The sequence below is a fragment of the Hibiscus syriacus genome, unplaced genomic scaffold, assembly GCF_006381635.1.
Source record: "Hibiscus syriacus cultivar Baekdansim isolate YM2019G1 unplaced genomic scaffold, ASM638163v2 tig00111013_pilon, whole genome shotgun sequence".
NCBI lineage: Eukaryota > Viridiplantae > Streptophyta > Magnoliopsida > Malvales > Malvaceae > Hibiscus > Hibiscus syriacus.
This window is the reverse complement of record NW_024062953.1, coordinates 1-15505: the sequence shown is the minus strand read 5'-3', so window position 1 is coordinate 15505 and position 15505 is coordinate 1. Positions and strand designations below refer to the sequence as shown.

General features: G+C 31.7%; 2 protein-coding genes and 1 pseudogene across 3 annotated transcripts; all 3 read right to left on the bottom strand.

Moving 5' to 3' along the window:
* Window positions 1-326: 326 nt before the first annotated feature.
* On the bottom strand, window positions 327-3681 carry LOC120150012. 2 transcript variants are annotated; one of them, XM_039162709.1, is made up of 7 exons: window positions 3426-3678; window positions 3168-3277; window positions 2664-2729; window positions 2326-2408; window positions 1384-1430; window positions 635-713; window positions 331-549 (listed from the first exon to the last, which is right to left on the bottom strand). In XM_039162709.1, the coding sequence occupies exons 1-7, from the start codon at window positions 3638-3640 to the stop codon at window positions 460-462; spliced, it is 690 nt and encodes a 229-aa protein (XP_039018640.1). In that variant the 5' UTR covers window positions 3641-3678; the 3' UTR covers window positions 331-459. The 2 variants fall into 2 exon arrangements, with proteins under 2 accessions (XP_039018641.1, XP_039018640.1); XM_039162710.1 differs by lacking the exon at window positions 2664-2729 and having other exon boundaries at window positions 327-549; window positions 3426-3681.
* An 895-nt stretch (window positions 3682-4576) lies between these two features.
* On the bottom strand, window positions 4577-10338 carry LOC120150011 (serine carboxypeptidase 1-like). The gene is made up of 14 exons (XM_039162708.1): window positions 10190-10338; window positions 9694-9830; window positions 7678-7754; window positions 7477-7599; window positions 7284-7386; window positions 7154-7191; window positions 6971-7072; window positions 6751-6828; window positions 6411-6659; window positions 6263-6328; window positions 6060-6181; window positions 5275-5388; window positions 5093-5138; window positions 4577-4701 (listed from the first exon to the last, which is right to left on the bottom strand). The coding sequence occupies exons 1-14, from the start codon at window positions 10321-10323 to the stop codon at window positions 4618-4620; spliced, it is 1473 nt and encodes a 490-aa protein (XP_039018639.1). The 5' UTR covers window positions 10324-10338; the 3' UTR covers window positions 4577-4617.
* A 3549-nt stretch (window positions 10339-13887) lies between these two features.
* LOC120149955 lies at window positions 13888-15502 on the bottom strand (annotated as a pseudogene).
* Between the last annotated feature and the right edge of the window lie 3 nt (window positions 15503-15505).

Below are 15505 nucleotides of genomic sequence, written 5' to 3'. Positions count from 1 at the left end.
GGACACAACCTAAAATGTGACATTCTTCATAACATTTTCGATTGCAACTTAAAATGTGTCATTCTTCATAACCATTTCGATTGGCAACCGAAAAAAGTGACCTTTTTCGTTACATTTTAGATTGCAACTTAAAATGTGTCATTCTTCATAACATTTTCGATTGGCAACCGAAAAAAGTGACATTTTTCGTTACATTTTAGATTGCAACAAAAAATGTTACGAAGAATGTCATATTTTAAGTTGTGTTCAACCTAAAATGCTATGCTTTTTATCACATTTTGGTCGCGTCTCATTTCTTCTGTCTTCAACCTTATATTAAGACTTTCGCAGTGGCCTCACAATCAAAGTCAACCCCAAAATTCCAATACTATGGGTGATTATATTATGCAATTTGTAATTTAAATGTGGCTGCATACTTACATATAGTAACTTGATTTCTTATGGTCATATATATTATGCTCAATCATTTGCCCTTCCACTACTAGGGGTGAATATCTGACCAACTGCTTCAAGTGCAGTGACATCCCAACTCTCAGCATGTCTAACAATCTGAAATTAAAATCAACCATAAATGCAGGCAGTGAAGACATACAAAAAGAAATCCCATTGATAAAAAATAAAGCTTTTATCTCACTTTAAGCTTCTCATCCAATTCATAGAAAGTGCTTCCATCAATTGATATAAGTGGCCTCCATGGAAGCTTCAGGTAGGTTCTGCAAAAGTGACAATAATCTCAGCAGATATCCAAGTAGATGCAGAAACACATAAAATTACTTTCGAAAACTACAGTACTTGTGGAAAGGCTTAGGAAAATACAGTTACTCGCTTCCTTGCATGAAAAGATTAAATTGCAAAATGTCGCAATGTGACCTTGCCCTAAACATTGTTCATAACGAACTCATGTCCGATACATTTGAAGATGGGTATGATTCATAAAGAACTTAGAAAAAGGTTGTAATGAAGTTCTGTACATCAACATCAACTTTTTCATTTTCTTAAGCATTCAAGAAAAAAAATATTGTTCTTGATAAGAATTACTTTTAACTTTTTGTTATCATTTTAAATACCTTCGGGGGTATCAGAAAAACCTAGTCCAGACTTAGAAGGCCTCAGAAGAGATAAATTGTTTTAGAGTATACGGTTAAAAGTGTTTCACTTTGTTTCTGCACTTCAAAAATAGTTCTATCTACGAAAATTCAGGTTGCACTGTGAAGTGTGAAAATACACTGATGTCTACTGAATAACTTGAAGTTCTAGTTCTCAGGCAGCCCAGTTGGTTACCAAAAGAACGAAAAAGGCAGCCTCAGTTGCCTTCAGTGATTCAGACAAATTATGTTAACTATGGATTGCAGCAAACCTGGATACAATAGGAAGGTAAAGTACCTTAATCTCCAAGTTGCGAGCACAAAATTTGTTTCCATGTTGGCGCCCTGCTTATAAAAGCAAATATTTAGTCACAGAAAAAACTTTGGGAGAGGGAGCTAAGTAAGCAATATAATTATGCAAATATATAGATTCGTTCTTATGTCAATCTATTTGTTTTTGTTAAGAAGAGTTGTGAGATAGCTGAGAGAATAAAAGCACAACTCAGTGCCTTCTTGAAGAGACATTTTTTTTGTTGAAACTTCTTGGGGAGTAATTTTTAACACAACATTCCAAACATTCAAGGAAGAGAGAACTATGTGGAATCCTTCTCACTGTAATAATGAATACCTATAAGGATGCATTTATGATTTATGTGCTTAGGGTTCCTTGATATCCAGTTGATAAGTTGAAAATAGTTCAGGTGGCTTAGCAAGTGTAAATCTAGGGTATTAAACATAAATTGTACCTTTGGAAACCAAGCATAACCGCCTATGATGTTCTCTATTCAAGCCATGAGATATCAAGGAAAGAAGGTAGGCTCTAGGATATACTATGAATGTTCTCTATTCAAATCTATGATGTTCTCTATTTGAGATGTGATATTCTTGGCTACCCATATTAGATGGCCTGAACCGACATTTCACTTTGCAAAATATTAGCAAAGATCGAATGGGTAGAGTGACAATCAATCTATCCAGCCAATTATTATGCCCTTTAGATCATTCATAGCATATTTTCATATGAAATCAGGGCTAAACTACATAGTAACTCAACCACTGGCTCTGACACTAGTTTTAGAATGAACCAACTGTAAATGATCTTTTAGTTATAGAATTTATGTGTGTGTGTGCACGTCTCTCTATATACATAAATATATATAGGGCACTGAAGAAGTTTATGCTCGCATCCAGCAAATCCGCACTCAGTTAAGTGAGTTCCAATTCATAAAGAATGATCTACCTTCTCAATCTTTTGCAATCCAATTGAAGGGCTGTCAAAGAAAGGAACAAGCAGTTTCAGGTTGCGAGAATACAACTCCTTACCTGAATTACCATAGACCATAAATGTTATTTAAGTTTAGGAAGTCCAAAGAATTTATTATGACAAAAGAAGAATCAAATCAAATATTAAATTATAAAATCATCATACATGCACGTGCGAGTGAGATGACGGGTAGCATAAGTTAACTAGGAATATCAATTGCTCCTTCTACATGCACATGAGAGTAGATTAATAAACATTAGCTAGAAATAGCAATATGAACCCCTTTTATGACATATATTTCTGGTTCATCTAACCTCGGAATTTAATAGTTGGATCTTCAAAGATGCAATCTTCAGCATAAATTGCAGAAGTGAAATTTCCTATATCCAGTGGAGAGAAAGGGAAAGCAAATTGTTATCAGATATATGTTCCCAGAAAACAGTAAGTATCGATTACACCATTTTCAAATAGATGAAGTTTTAACACATTAATCAAATTAGCTGCAAAATATAGAAAAGATAACAAAGGCTTTCTTTGGCTCTTCCTTTTACCCTATCAGTATTTGCCTCTAGAAGTAGAAAGGCAAGAAGTGTATTTAGATTTTGGATGCAAGTAATAAATCATTTTAATTAAAAAACGGTGGATAGTATGATTGATAATTTTATTTTTATTATAGAGAAACAGAAACAATATAAAGATATATCGAGAAAGAAATCAAGAAAATTCCAAACAGGAAAAGAAGAAGAAGAAAAAAACACAGAGAAAATCATAATCGGCATTAAGGAATTAACAAACGGGTCCAAAATTACAGCTGTTACCTGTAACAAAGTAATAATTCTCATAATCGGCTTTAAGGATTCTTAAAACATCAGCTACATCAGACACTGAAACTCCTTCTGTATCTCCAGTATTCAGTTGATAATCAGCTCTTCAAAAAAGTAGGATAGTAAACAAATTTATCACATCATTTTGACTTTCTAATTGTGTTTGCAATTTCTTTATTTATATTTATTCATTTCCAACATTTTTCTCGAGAACCAAACGGAAAAGAAAGAAGGGGAGATGAAGTTAATTACCTGTTGTCTTGGGTGGATGGAGAAAAGAGTCTGAGCAACTCGGTGACACCACTCACTGCTAATCTTAAAAGCGGCGGAGTTTTGGTTTTATTTTGGGTTTCCGGTGAAACTGAGCAACACCGTGCTCCGGCGTCGGTTCTGCGTAAATTCAACGTTGATTGAGTGGTCCTCCGGTGGAGATGTGGAATCGAATTTGGACCACAAATTCCCGCCATCTCTAACTCACCGTCCCTGAATAAATTTCGTGAATTTTATTTTATTTGAAAATATATATTTTTAAACGTTGTAATATAATAATATTCTTTTGGTGGAGGTGTTAACTGGTATTACGGGACTTAATTTCTATCCTATCTAGCTGAATGAGTGTTGTTATTTTTAAGTTGATATTTGATTTGTGAAAAAATCATCTTGAAGATAAATATTTTTTTAAAATTATATTTTTATATTTGATAAATAAATATCCAAATAATTTTATATTCCTCTAGCCAAATATTGTAATTCTATATTCATGTTAAATAAATTAAATAAGATAATACAATATTCTTAAAATAATATTACATTATAATAATCTTATTCTAAAATATAATATTATATTTTGCGAACGAAACACTCCTAAAGGTTCTAGATTCAAATAGTTGTCTTTGTAAGCCGTTGAGTTGTCAATAACAGTATTTCAAAAAATATATATTTTATAAAACTAAGGGTAAATTATACGTTTAGTATCTCAACTATTGTTTTTATTTCATTTTGGTCACTAAATTATTATGTTTTTAAAATAATATCTAACGTTACGTTTTAGTTTCATTTTAGTTACACCGTTAAAAAATTAATAGAACTACTAGTGTGATATTTTTTTCAAAAAAAAATTTAACAATGAAGTGACATTATCTTATGGACAAGTCAACATCATTGTTAATTTTTTAACGAAAGATGACCATAACGAAATGAAAACTAAATATTATGTATGATTTAAAAAAATAATTGATTGAGCAAAATAGAACAAAAGTGATAGTTGAAATATTAAACGTGTAGTTTACCTTAAGAATAATTTATTTGAGAATTAAACTTAAAATTTAATGTTAATAAAAAATAAAGTAATTATTAATATTATTGACTCTCATTCATTCTTATATAACAAGTGAAATTGAGGAATGTTTTTTTTTTGGTTGACAAAGAAATGGTACCATCAATTTCATATAGGCTTCTCATCCAACCATCGCCTATAGAAATCTAATGCTTCCATTGGCTTGTATTCTGGGACTGTATGCCCTGCACCCTGCACATTTAACAAACACCTTCAATTCATATCTTATTATTTTTTAAAAATTCAAACACATTATTTTCTTTGTTAATAATTTAGAGTGATTATAATATAATATATATTTACAATATTTCTTAACTAATGACAACACATACACACTCTACAGATTCAACTGTTCGAATCTAAAATTTCTAATTAGAACAACACTCACCTTAATCACTAAAATAATTTAATGAGTTCAAACATATTATTTTATTAAATCTAAAGTTAAATTCATTTAATTCACATAACCGTTGTTAATAATATAGTTTCAAACATATATGATGTCGAATATTAACATTTATAGTACGTGTTTAATATATAATTCATTCTTTTATTCGAGAAATAAAGATTGAATGTCTCAAACCTTAATGGTTAGGAAGGTAATGTCATGGTCATAACTTTGCAAGTACCTGTAAAAATATGTTTAGTTTCTTGGTAAACAAAGCAAATTAACAATTCAAATCAAAATTAGTGAAATAACAATGCAATATTTAAAGTTTAGTGGCATCTGATATAATTTGTATATATAGTTTGAAAGGAATTTACCCAGAAATTTGGCCCTTAGACGTCCATGATCTCCACGGAGTTACGGTCTTATATCCGAGTGACTTGGTCCAGGCTTGGCTCCCCGTGTAAGGCACACACATATCATGGTCTCCACTGCAAGTGAATCATCACGTTTGAACATTAAGATTCAATAGATGCAAAAAGAAGAGAGTAAAGTACACAAATGGTATATGATTATAGAGCGTTATTTTGTTGAGTCATTTGATTATTAAAAGTTATAAAATAGTTTATTGATTATAGGATATTATTTTGTTGAGTCTCCGAATATTAAAAGTTGAAAAATGATCACTCAACTATTCATATGTTCCAAACTCGTCATTTTCTGTTAAAGATTGACGGTTGTCTGAGTTTGACATTAATATGTTGACTATGATATAGTAAAATCATATTTTAATAATGTATATTGGCACTGTCGTCGCTTTCAATTACTGACTCAATGACACAATGTAAACGGAGACTCTATCCATAAAATATAGTTCAAACGATTCTAGGATTTGATTTTATTATATCCTAGTCAACATGTTAATGTTTAGCTCTAACGACTTACCAATTTTTTAACGGTAATGATGAGTTTGGAACATATAAATAGTCAATTGATCATATTGTAACTTTTAACATTCATATGACTCAACAAAGTAACGCCCTGTAGAGCTGGACGACCGTTATTTTTTAATGAAAAATGACGAGTTTGAAATATATAAGAGACCATTTGTGTACTTTACCCAAAAGAAAAAAAAAACTTGAGCTGTTAATCGTTGAATTACCTGAAAATAAGTGCTCGATAACCCGCGGTTGTTAGGGTTTTATGGTACGGAATCATACTCCCAGCATCATGATAATAGTTTATTCTACCTGTACATAACACCCAAGGACCAGCTACATTTTCCTGCAGTAAAAACAGTAAAATACCGCGATCGTTATTTAAGTATTTGGTTACACTTAAACGCTAAGGAGACAGATAACTTACTGGTTCGGCATGAATAGCCTTCCTAACTGTTGCATCATTTAGCCATATTGTAGCAACTTCGTCGTTCTGTCAATGCAAAACAATGTATGATCACAAATGCTAACTTATCAATGAATTTCAAAGGAGTGAATGAGTAAAAACAACTTACAAAACAGGGTACATAGTTTTTATTGTTTTGTGCTAGTTGAGGCCATAAAGGGACAATGCCTTCCTTAACCGGTGCCCTAAACGGCCAAGCACGGCCGAACATCCGAGTTCTAACCGCAAGTGGTCTCGACGTAACCCCTAGTTGCTGGAAGCTATCGGGCACGCTGGTGTTTCGTTTAGGGCCCAGTTGCGACGTAGGATCGTGGTAGCACGGTTCAAGGATGTCGTATATATTTAGGCCGGAAATTGCCTGAAAATGCATCTCATGTATTAGTACAAGTGATTAAGTAATACTTATTGGTGCAAAGGAATACAAATTGAAGTTGGTCTATATTTGTAACCGTGTAAACATCTTCTAGTTTTTCAACACACATCTGAGAAGAGTTGGAATAGTCTCCCCCACAAGCTGCTTCAGCTGCCTGCAATAGTTAAGTATGGTTCATCTCAGTGTTAAGTTCACTACAATATTTGGTAATATGAATAAATCAGATGATGACACTTCGAATATAACCGTATCTCGTCTTTATATTCGACACACTGTGTATTCCGATTTCTAGCTACCTGGAAAATGTCATCTGAAATGAGGGCCATCCCATGTGCAAAAGGAACAAGAGCATTGCCATCAAAAACAGGGTCAGTCACCCCATTTCCCACCATGTATCCCTGCAATTACAATTTCCTCAATTCTTTAAGCTGCAACTTGCTCAACACGGACTAACCCGAAACGAATAATGCAATATATACCTTGAAATTGATTGTGGGGTTTGCACCAACTTTGATCCCTAAAACCAGAAGGCAAGTCATTATCATACTAATAAATGTCTAAAATCGGAATCTCAAGGCAATAATACATTATCAGCAAAAACAAGGTTACCTTTTTCCACTTCATATCCGAGAGTGGGCACATAAATTCCTGCATAAGACTCGCCCGCGATATAGAACGGATTGCTAACAAACTCCGGATAGAGATCGAACCACTACACGGGAAATCAATTCTCAGGTTTAATCTCTACATGTTGGATTCAAATAATGTCTGCAAGCGACATTACCATTGCTATTTTGAATACCTTGAGGAGGAAGGCATGTGCATCGGCTGCGGTTTGCAGGTCTCCGGTTGTGTACGCACTTACATTTCGAGAGTAGGAGAAGCCGGCACCGGCAGGTGAATCTAGGTAAATAATATTTGAAACCTGGAAAAATGCTAAAACATAATTAACAAAAAAGATCGAATACTTTGGTTTAAAGGGTGTGGCATGCAGTGCCCTGACCTTAGACCAACTGTATGGATTGAGATGCAATGTGGGGAGGCTCCCCTTGGGGTTCCCTTCTTGAAAATTAAAAGGACCTGCAATTATTCAGATTTTTTAAACCATCGACAGAGCAAACACTTTGCAGATATAACAATTTGAACTTAAAACATTTAAGAAAAATAATAGTCTATTTTATCGCTCGATCGATTAATGAGTTCTTATACAATTATAGTCGATCTATAGATTTAGCTATGAAACTTGTTTAAAGCCATCTAAAGCTTATGAAATCTTGGAAACAGTGATAAGTGTATGTTTTAATTGGAATTTGCATCAAACACATGATTTATATTTTCCACGATTCAACACTCGTTTAGATTCTAATAATATTATCTGATTTTCGATCTCATTCGTAGTTAATGCAGCAAGAGACTGAGCGTTCTATGTACACAGTGAACAGCAAATAACTAGCTGTCGTGGTACGGTGATAGAAGAAAGTTTCGTCTTTTTTGTTGTTATCTCGATTCTCAAGGTTTCTTTTTAATTAATTTAGATTGACTTATACATTTACCTTTGTTAGGTGAATCTCCTAGCAGATATTTTTTATATACACAGACTAAAGTTTTTCTTTCTGGTTGTTCTCCCGGTTTTTAAGGTTTAACCTTAATTAATTCGGATCGATCCAGTCAAATACCTAATTTTGGTGAGTAAATCTCTAAACAAAGATTTTCTATATATACAAAAACTCGAATTCAATATTTACTTAAACAATACGAAGATGTATACCACTTAAGTCAACTCAATTTTTTCCCAGCAGAGAGCGAAAGCGACCAATTTTTGGCAAGACTGTAATCTACAAAGGACGCACATGAGCTTATCTATAAGATTGTGGTTACTATTTTTCCTCCCAAATATCTTTATTTCTTCCCGTGAATTATGCAATAATTAGATTTAAAAATGGAAACAATGACCACACCTTCATTTCAACAATCTCATAATCAAAATCTGTCCTTATTACAAAATTATTCAAGAAAAAGACAAAGCATAATTTATATAGACTAATATCAAAAATGATTTCTACATGTTCATAAATAGAAAATATTTTGAATTTTAAAAAAATATTGCAAAATTATTTATCTGAAAAAAAATTAACAAGTATACGTAACAAACGGTCTCCTTACATTCGTACATGCATGGAGAGTTGATTTATACATATTTTCTAAGATACGGGATAAAGTTTGGTTACGAATCAAGTTATCTCAATGATTAAGGAGATGATTATTATTCTTAAAGGTTTTAAATTCGAGCATAAAAGACTGCAAAATTGTTTGAGTTCTCATTGTCAAATAGTTGATAACTTTTAGAACTGATATTACTTGTAACATTAAGTTAATAAAAAAGTTTGGGTTATATTTGGGTCAAACTATTATTTTGATCCCTTTATTATATAAAAAATTGAAATATAGCCTACATGTTTTATTCTGACATAATTTAATATTCTCAAATAATTAATATCATTGATTATTTCCTTTAAAGTATAATTTGGGATTTAAAAAGAACATTTAAACTAAAAAAATCATATCACCGCAACATGATGAGATATAATGATTATTTTTAAAAAATAATTAATAGTATTTTTTATTAATTTAGGCTGAATATAATATAATATTTATTCGAAAGATTCAACCATCTGACAATAAATGTTTATACACCTCCGTAGAAGTGGTGCTCAAACTTGAGATCTTAAGGAATAACATCAATTCATTAATCACTAAAATCATCTAGTTTGTGCAATAATAATAAGTTAATTATTTGAAATAACTAATGATATTATAAGAAAGAAAGAAATTATAAAAATTAAATCTTAAATTTAAGCATAATATATATAGAGATCATAATTATAATTGTATTGTTGTTATATTTGACGCTGCGGCAATGTGTTACATTTGATATATTAATTTATAAATTATAAACAATTAATGCAAGGAATTTATGGGGATAAACATATTAAAAATGTAATTAGAGGTGGGAGAGTACCATGTTCGTAAACAAATCCATCAAAGCTAGAGCAACCTGGTCCACCATTTAGCCACAAAACAACTGGATCCCTCCCTGGGTTTCTTTCCGATACAACAAAGTAATAGAAGAGATTCTTCTCACCTATGCTCACGTATCTGCATCGAGGACCGACGTAACATTTTATGTAAAATTAATTTTTTTTAAAATTTTAAGATTATCAATATAAAATATAAAAAAATATCTAAATTACATGATAATTTGAAATTTTATTGGAGACAACCGTTCTGTTCATCCCTATCTACAACCAACTCACCAGAGACGGAACTAAACGGATACAAGGAGGGACTTATTATAAATATTTAAATATTTATAGGATAATTATAAATTGACCCCCTTACTTTAAAAATATTTTACTTGGCCCTCTCAAACTAGGATCCTGACTCCGTCTCTGCAACTCACGTTCATTTCAACTGTTTTTCACTGCAATTATCCGAAGAGAGGAAAGAGTTGTTACCCGGAATAGTGTTGGGATGGGAAGACGCCATTGAAGCCAGGCAGGTGAGTTACGAGTGAACCATTTTGAGATGCTTCAATGAATGCAAAACCCAGAAGCATACAGAATGAGATGACAGAGAATATGTTATCCATGGCAGCAGACCTTTATGCTATAAAGCTCTGGAAAAACAAAAAAGAGTCCTTTATGCTATGATTATAAGCTACGAAATACAAGGAGAAAGAAATAGAAATAATTATTGATTTTGATAGCAAAAGGAGAGCAAAGGGGAAATGAATTCAATGATGGGAACAAAAGGAGCTTTTCATTTGTTATGAATAAAGTTTGTACATAATAAATTATAAAAGTCAAGAAATAGGTGAGCATGAAAAATAAAGCAAAAGTAAAGGTTGGCAGTTGGGACAATAGAGAGAAGGTGACCCAAACTAGACATAAATTTAGGATTAATTTAGTAGAGTTTTCAAATTTATTTAGGATAAATTATGTGTTTAGTATCTAAACTATCAGTTTACTCCGTTTTAAATCCTAATTTCAATTTTTTTAAATCATAACTAATGTTTAGTTTTTGTTTCATTTTTGTACATCGTCATTAAAAACTTAACGCGTTTAGTACTTGAATTATCAGTTTTAGTACTTAAACTTTTAAAGAAATTCAAAACTTAATGTTAAGTTTTTATTGGGTTACTAAAATGAAATAAAAAACTAAACATTAAGTATGGTTTTAAAAAATTTGATAGTTTAGGTATTAAAATGAACCAAAACTGATAGTTTATATATTAAACACGTAGTTTCCCATTTATTTAATACATCAAATTAAAAAAAAATTGCATTTTTTCAGCCGTCGTAATCTTCATTTATGACTTTGAATATTAACTTGTACCGTAGTGAAAAGGAAAACATATTGACTGACTGAATTTATTTTGCTTTTAGAGAAACTCAATTGTGCAGATTCTTTTACCTGAATTATAGTTTTAAAATTAGGTTTAATATAAAAATGTGTTCAAATTATATTTATTTTTTATATAAGTCTCTAAAATTTTTAGAGTAAGTTTAGGTGTCTAACATTATAAACGTTAAGTGACACATATTGTATTATATTTTTTTGAAAAAAAATATTTTTTAATGGAACTTAAAGATATTATTATATTTAAAAATACCCCTAATTTCTCTAAAATTATATATATATAAACTCAATTCCTTAAAATCCCTAAACCTAAACTTATCATATCCCTTGCCGACCACGGTAATTGACGTCGCCCCCTTCCTTTTAATCTCCCTTGTCAATCGTCGTTGTCATTTCCGTCGTGTTTTCCGTCAAAGTTGTCGGGTTGCACCGATATCATAATTTTGGGATTGTTGTTAGTTGAGTTTAAATCGTCAGTTGGAGTTCATTAGGTGGAGGTTCGGTTTATGACAACAATGACGATCAATATTAGTATAGAGATTGTAATTAGTGTTTTTAAACTTTGGAGTTTTTTAATTATTTCCAGAAAATTTTGAGTTTTTTTAAAAATTATAATTTTAAGTTTTTATTTTAAATGAAAATTTTAAATTATATAAACACCATTATGATCAAAACATTTAAAATTATAATATTTTAACATTATACATCTAAATTGACAAAAAAATTAAGCACATAAATAAAAAAAATATAATTTAAACACTTCTCTATATTAACCTTAAAATTAAATTAAAGAAATCATAAATACAGTTTATTATAAAATTTATTGTAGCACAAAATAAACGAAAAGGTATTAAAAGGACAAAAATAGAATCTCAACTAGCTTTAGGTGAATCAATGGCAGCAGCAATGAAAGGGTAATGATGAGTGCAGTGGGGACGTGAATTTTAAGGTGAGTTGTGTTTGTTTCTTCTTTGGATTTTCCCCTTTTCTTATTTGGAGAGTTCTAATTGGATTTTAGGGTTTTCGTCTGCAAATTATTGTAAATGTTATTTTTGTTGATTTTTTATTAGTGGTTGAGGGGATTAGTACTCAGTATACAACCGCCATTTTTGGCATTTTTCCTGTATTATTTTGAAGCTGCGATAATTTTCAAGTGCTGTTCAGCATAATTTTTTAATACGATAAAAATAATCTTTAAAATGAGAAATAAATAAAATTTAAAATTGACCAAAACTAGGCTACATGTAAGGATTTGATTAAATCTAGGTACAGATAAATTATGATATATTTATTTAATGAAAACCAAAGGTATATTGTAAGATTAAACTAAGGGTAAAATTCTGAAATCGATAGGTTTTGATCTTACCTAATTTTTAAAGTTTGGATTTCAAATATGTCAAATTAGATTGTTCGAAGAAAGGGTTAGGTTCAGAGTGAGTCGAGTTTGGTACATATTCATACTGAAATGTATCAATAATTGTGAAAATATTATTATTATTTGGAATATTATGAAATTTACATCGTGCGTGTGTGTATATATATATATATATAACTTAAGATCATATATGAGAAAAAAAATATCATAATTATTCTAAAAAAAAATTTCAATGAAACTAGAGAGAAAGTTTCTACAAAATTAATATATTCTTTTTGAGTATATCCTTTAAGTACAAGATAAGAATTATACCTCTCAACATCACTATTTGCATTTATCTTTATTTTAAATATTCATTTAAAACCAATCATACATCAGTTCTTAAACTTATGTTTTTTTTATATGGAATCAATCCCTTTTGAGAGTTAGAGCTTTTATGACACAATTAAAGTTAATTGAATCATCTTTCATCATTCCATTGTCATCATTCTTAAAGAAATACAACATAATCATCTAAAATATTATTTTTCTCATCCCGTAAATCTTCTTAATGACATTGTTCTTTAAAGTTGTTGAGTTATTATCCGGAACAATTATCTCATCTTAAATAGAGAGTTTGTTTAACATTATTTTGTTGAGGTTCTAAATTAACTTCTTGATTAACAATATGTATGAAAATATGGTTATCATCAAAAGTGATAGTATGAATTGAATTCAATTCCCCTAAAAAAACAATGCCTCAAACCATATTTCTCCCTCCAAACTCAAATCCTCAAAAATAATGTTATAGATCTCACCTTAAAAAATATTCTTAATTATGATATCATAAAATTTATAGTCCCTAGATCGCCCAGAATAACCAAAGTAGTTACTTATTATTTTAGAGTTTAGTTTTTCCTTATATGTCTTGAATTGTTACAAAAAAGAAAACTCTCGATAATATGTTTCTTTTGAGTTGGACCCTTAACAACTACATTGAGATATTTTATTTTCTTGTCCTTATCTTAGATGTACCAATCAAATGAGTACTTTCAAACGTTATGCTTCAACCTTGCTCCTTTGATAATTGTAACCAATTTTGAGTTAGTTTGAAACCCTCTACGTATACGGGTGACTCAATCCAATCTGAGATGTCACATTGGATCACCGAAGTGATCCATAATAAAATCCAAAAAATATAAAATTTTATCAAATCATTTAAAAAAATCATAAAGAATTTCGAAAGAAAATTAGAAGTACAGAAATCATTCAACATCAAAACATAATTTAATAATATCGTTGTGTACATTCCAAAATTTTGTCCTTGATGAACACCATAAATAAAATTACCCAAGCATTCCATCATTTGTTGCTTTTGATAAACATTTTCAAAGACGTGAATTCCAACGAACAAACTAAGAACAAAGAAATATACAAATATGCATAATCTTTTAATGTAATTTTTTATATATTCAGAGAATCGTATCTCTATACCTTTTTCTGTTGAAAAATATATGAGAAACTCGTATAACAATACAAAAGGCTGCTAATTACACATTTACAGCAGTAGTAGTAATAAGTAGAACAAGGAAGCAGGAAAATAGTACGTTCTAAAGGGTTATCCTCAGGAACTGTACAACAAAATAGACGACTGCCAGAAACAATGCAATCTGGTATACATCTCTTTGGAATCCATCGTCCCTTTGAAAGAACTGATAACAGATCAAATGAACAATCGACAAGGTAGGAGACAAATGAATATTTTCATAACAAAATGTTCGGTATTGCTTCTAGAAGGATTTCGTCTCTCGGAGGAGCGTCTCAGGTGACGGAGCATGTGCATGGAGAGCCGAGCGTAAGCGGTACCACACCATATACTCCAATACTCACACAGTGCTCCAGCGTCGAGGCGTTCTTCTGGAAGACAATACTGAACATGTTGAAGGACCTTGTATTCATATGTAACGGAAAATATGAATCCTTGAAATGGATGTGAAACATACCTATATTCATATTATGTTTAATGTCGAACATAGATACTTTAGGGAAATGAAGGGTTTGTACAAAACTAGGTCAAAACTATTCATGAGCTGAGCAAATATATCAAAAATGTTAAAAAACTGACACACACTCTTCTACACAGGTGGTGAAACGAGTTTAACTAAGTCATTCATCTCATTGTGTGCTCAAATATAAAGCAAGCATGCATTTATTGCAAGAACTCACCTTAGTTGGATCACCAGAAGGGTCTGGGTAAACCTCTGGGTTCTCTTGCTTAGTCGAAAAACGAGACGACAAGTCCTTGGCTCCATCAGCCAAGTCCTTTGCAGCCTCGACGGTGGCAAAGAGACGACGGGACATCCAGAAAAATGCTTGAGCAACAACCGAAGAAGATGATAAATCCCACACCTCTTCATGCTCAATTACCTGCCCACTAATCTGGTTCAAAGTGAACTGTGATTAACTCTCATTATCAGATCACCACCTATACCGGCGAGGAAAGACTTGGTTTTCCCTGTACGTCCATTTGATACTGAGTAAACTTGTCGACAACATCACCATTTCTTGCACTCTCTGCAGCAATACCACCAACAAAAAATCGGTATAATCAACATGAAAACCGATGGATGGTACATTAGGATAACATGATACAGCAGCTCACAAGCATAAGAGGGGAAAAAAGGCAACTTCAAAAGCTTACCACGGTGGGATTTCTAGAGCACGGTTATCCAGAGCAGTCTCTTGTACTTCTCACGACCAGTGAAAACTTCGGATCGGATCCTGCATCACAATGGTATCATAAATTTGGGTGAAATGGAAATGTTCGAACACAACAAGGAAACATATAAGAAAACCTTGTATTTGAAGAAACTGCATACGTCCCAAGTGCACGATTTCCTTCTCGTAGCTCTAGAATATCACGTACGAGTTGTCTTGCCGTTGATTCCACCAAGGGACTACTAATGCATTCGAACTCGTTGCAAAGCTCACCAAAGTCCATCCCATCAACGATCTTATCGCTTTCGGATCTCTCGTCCTTGGGTTCAGCAGACAATTC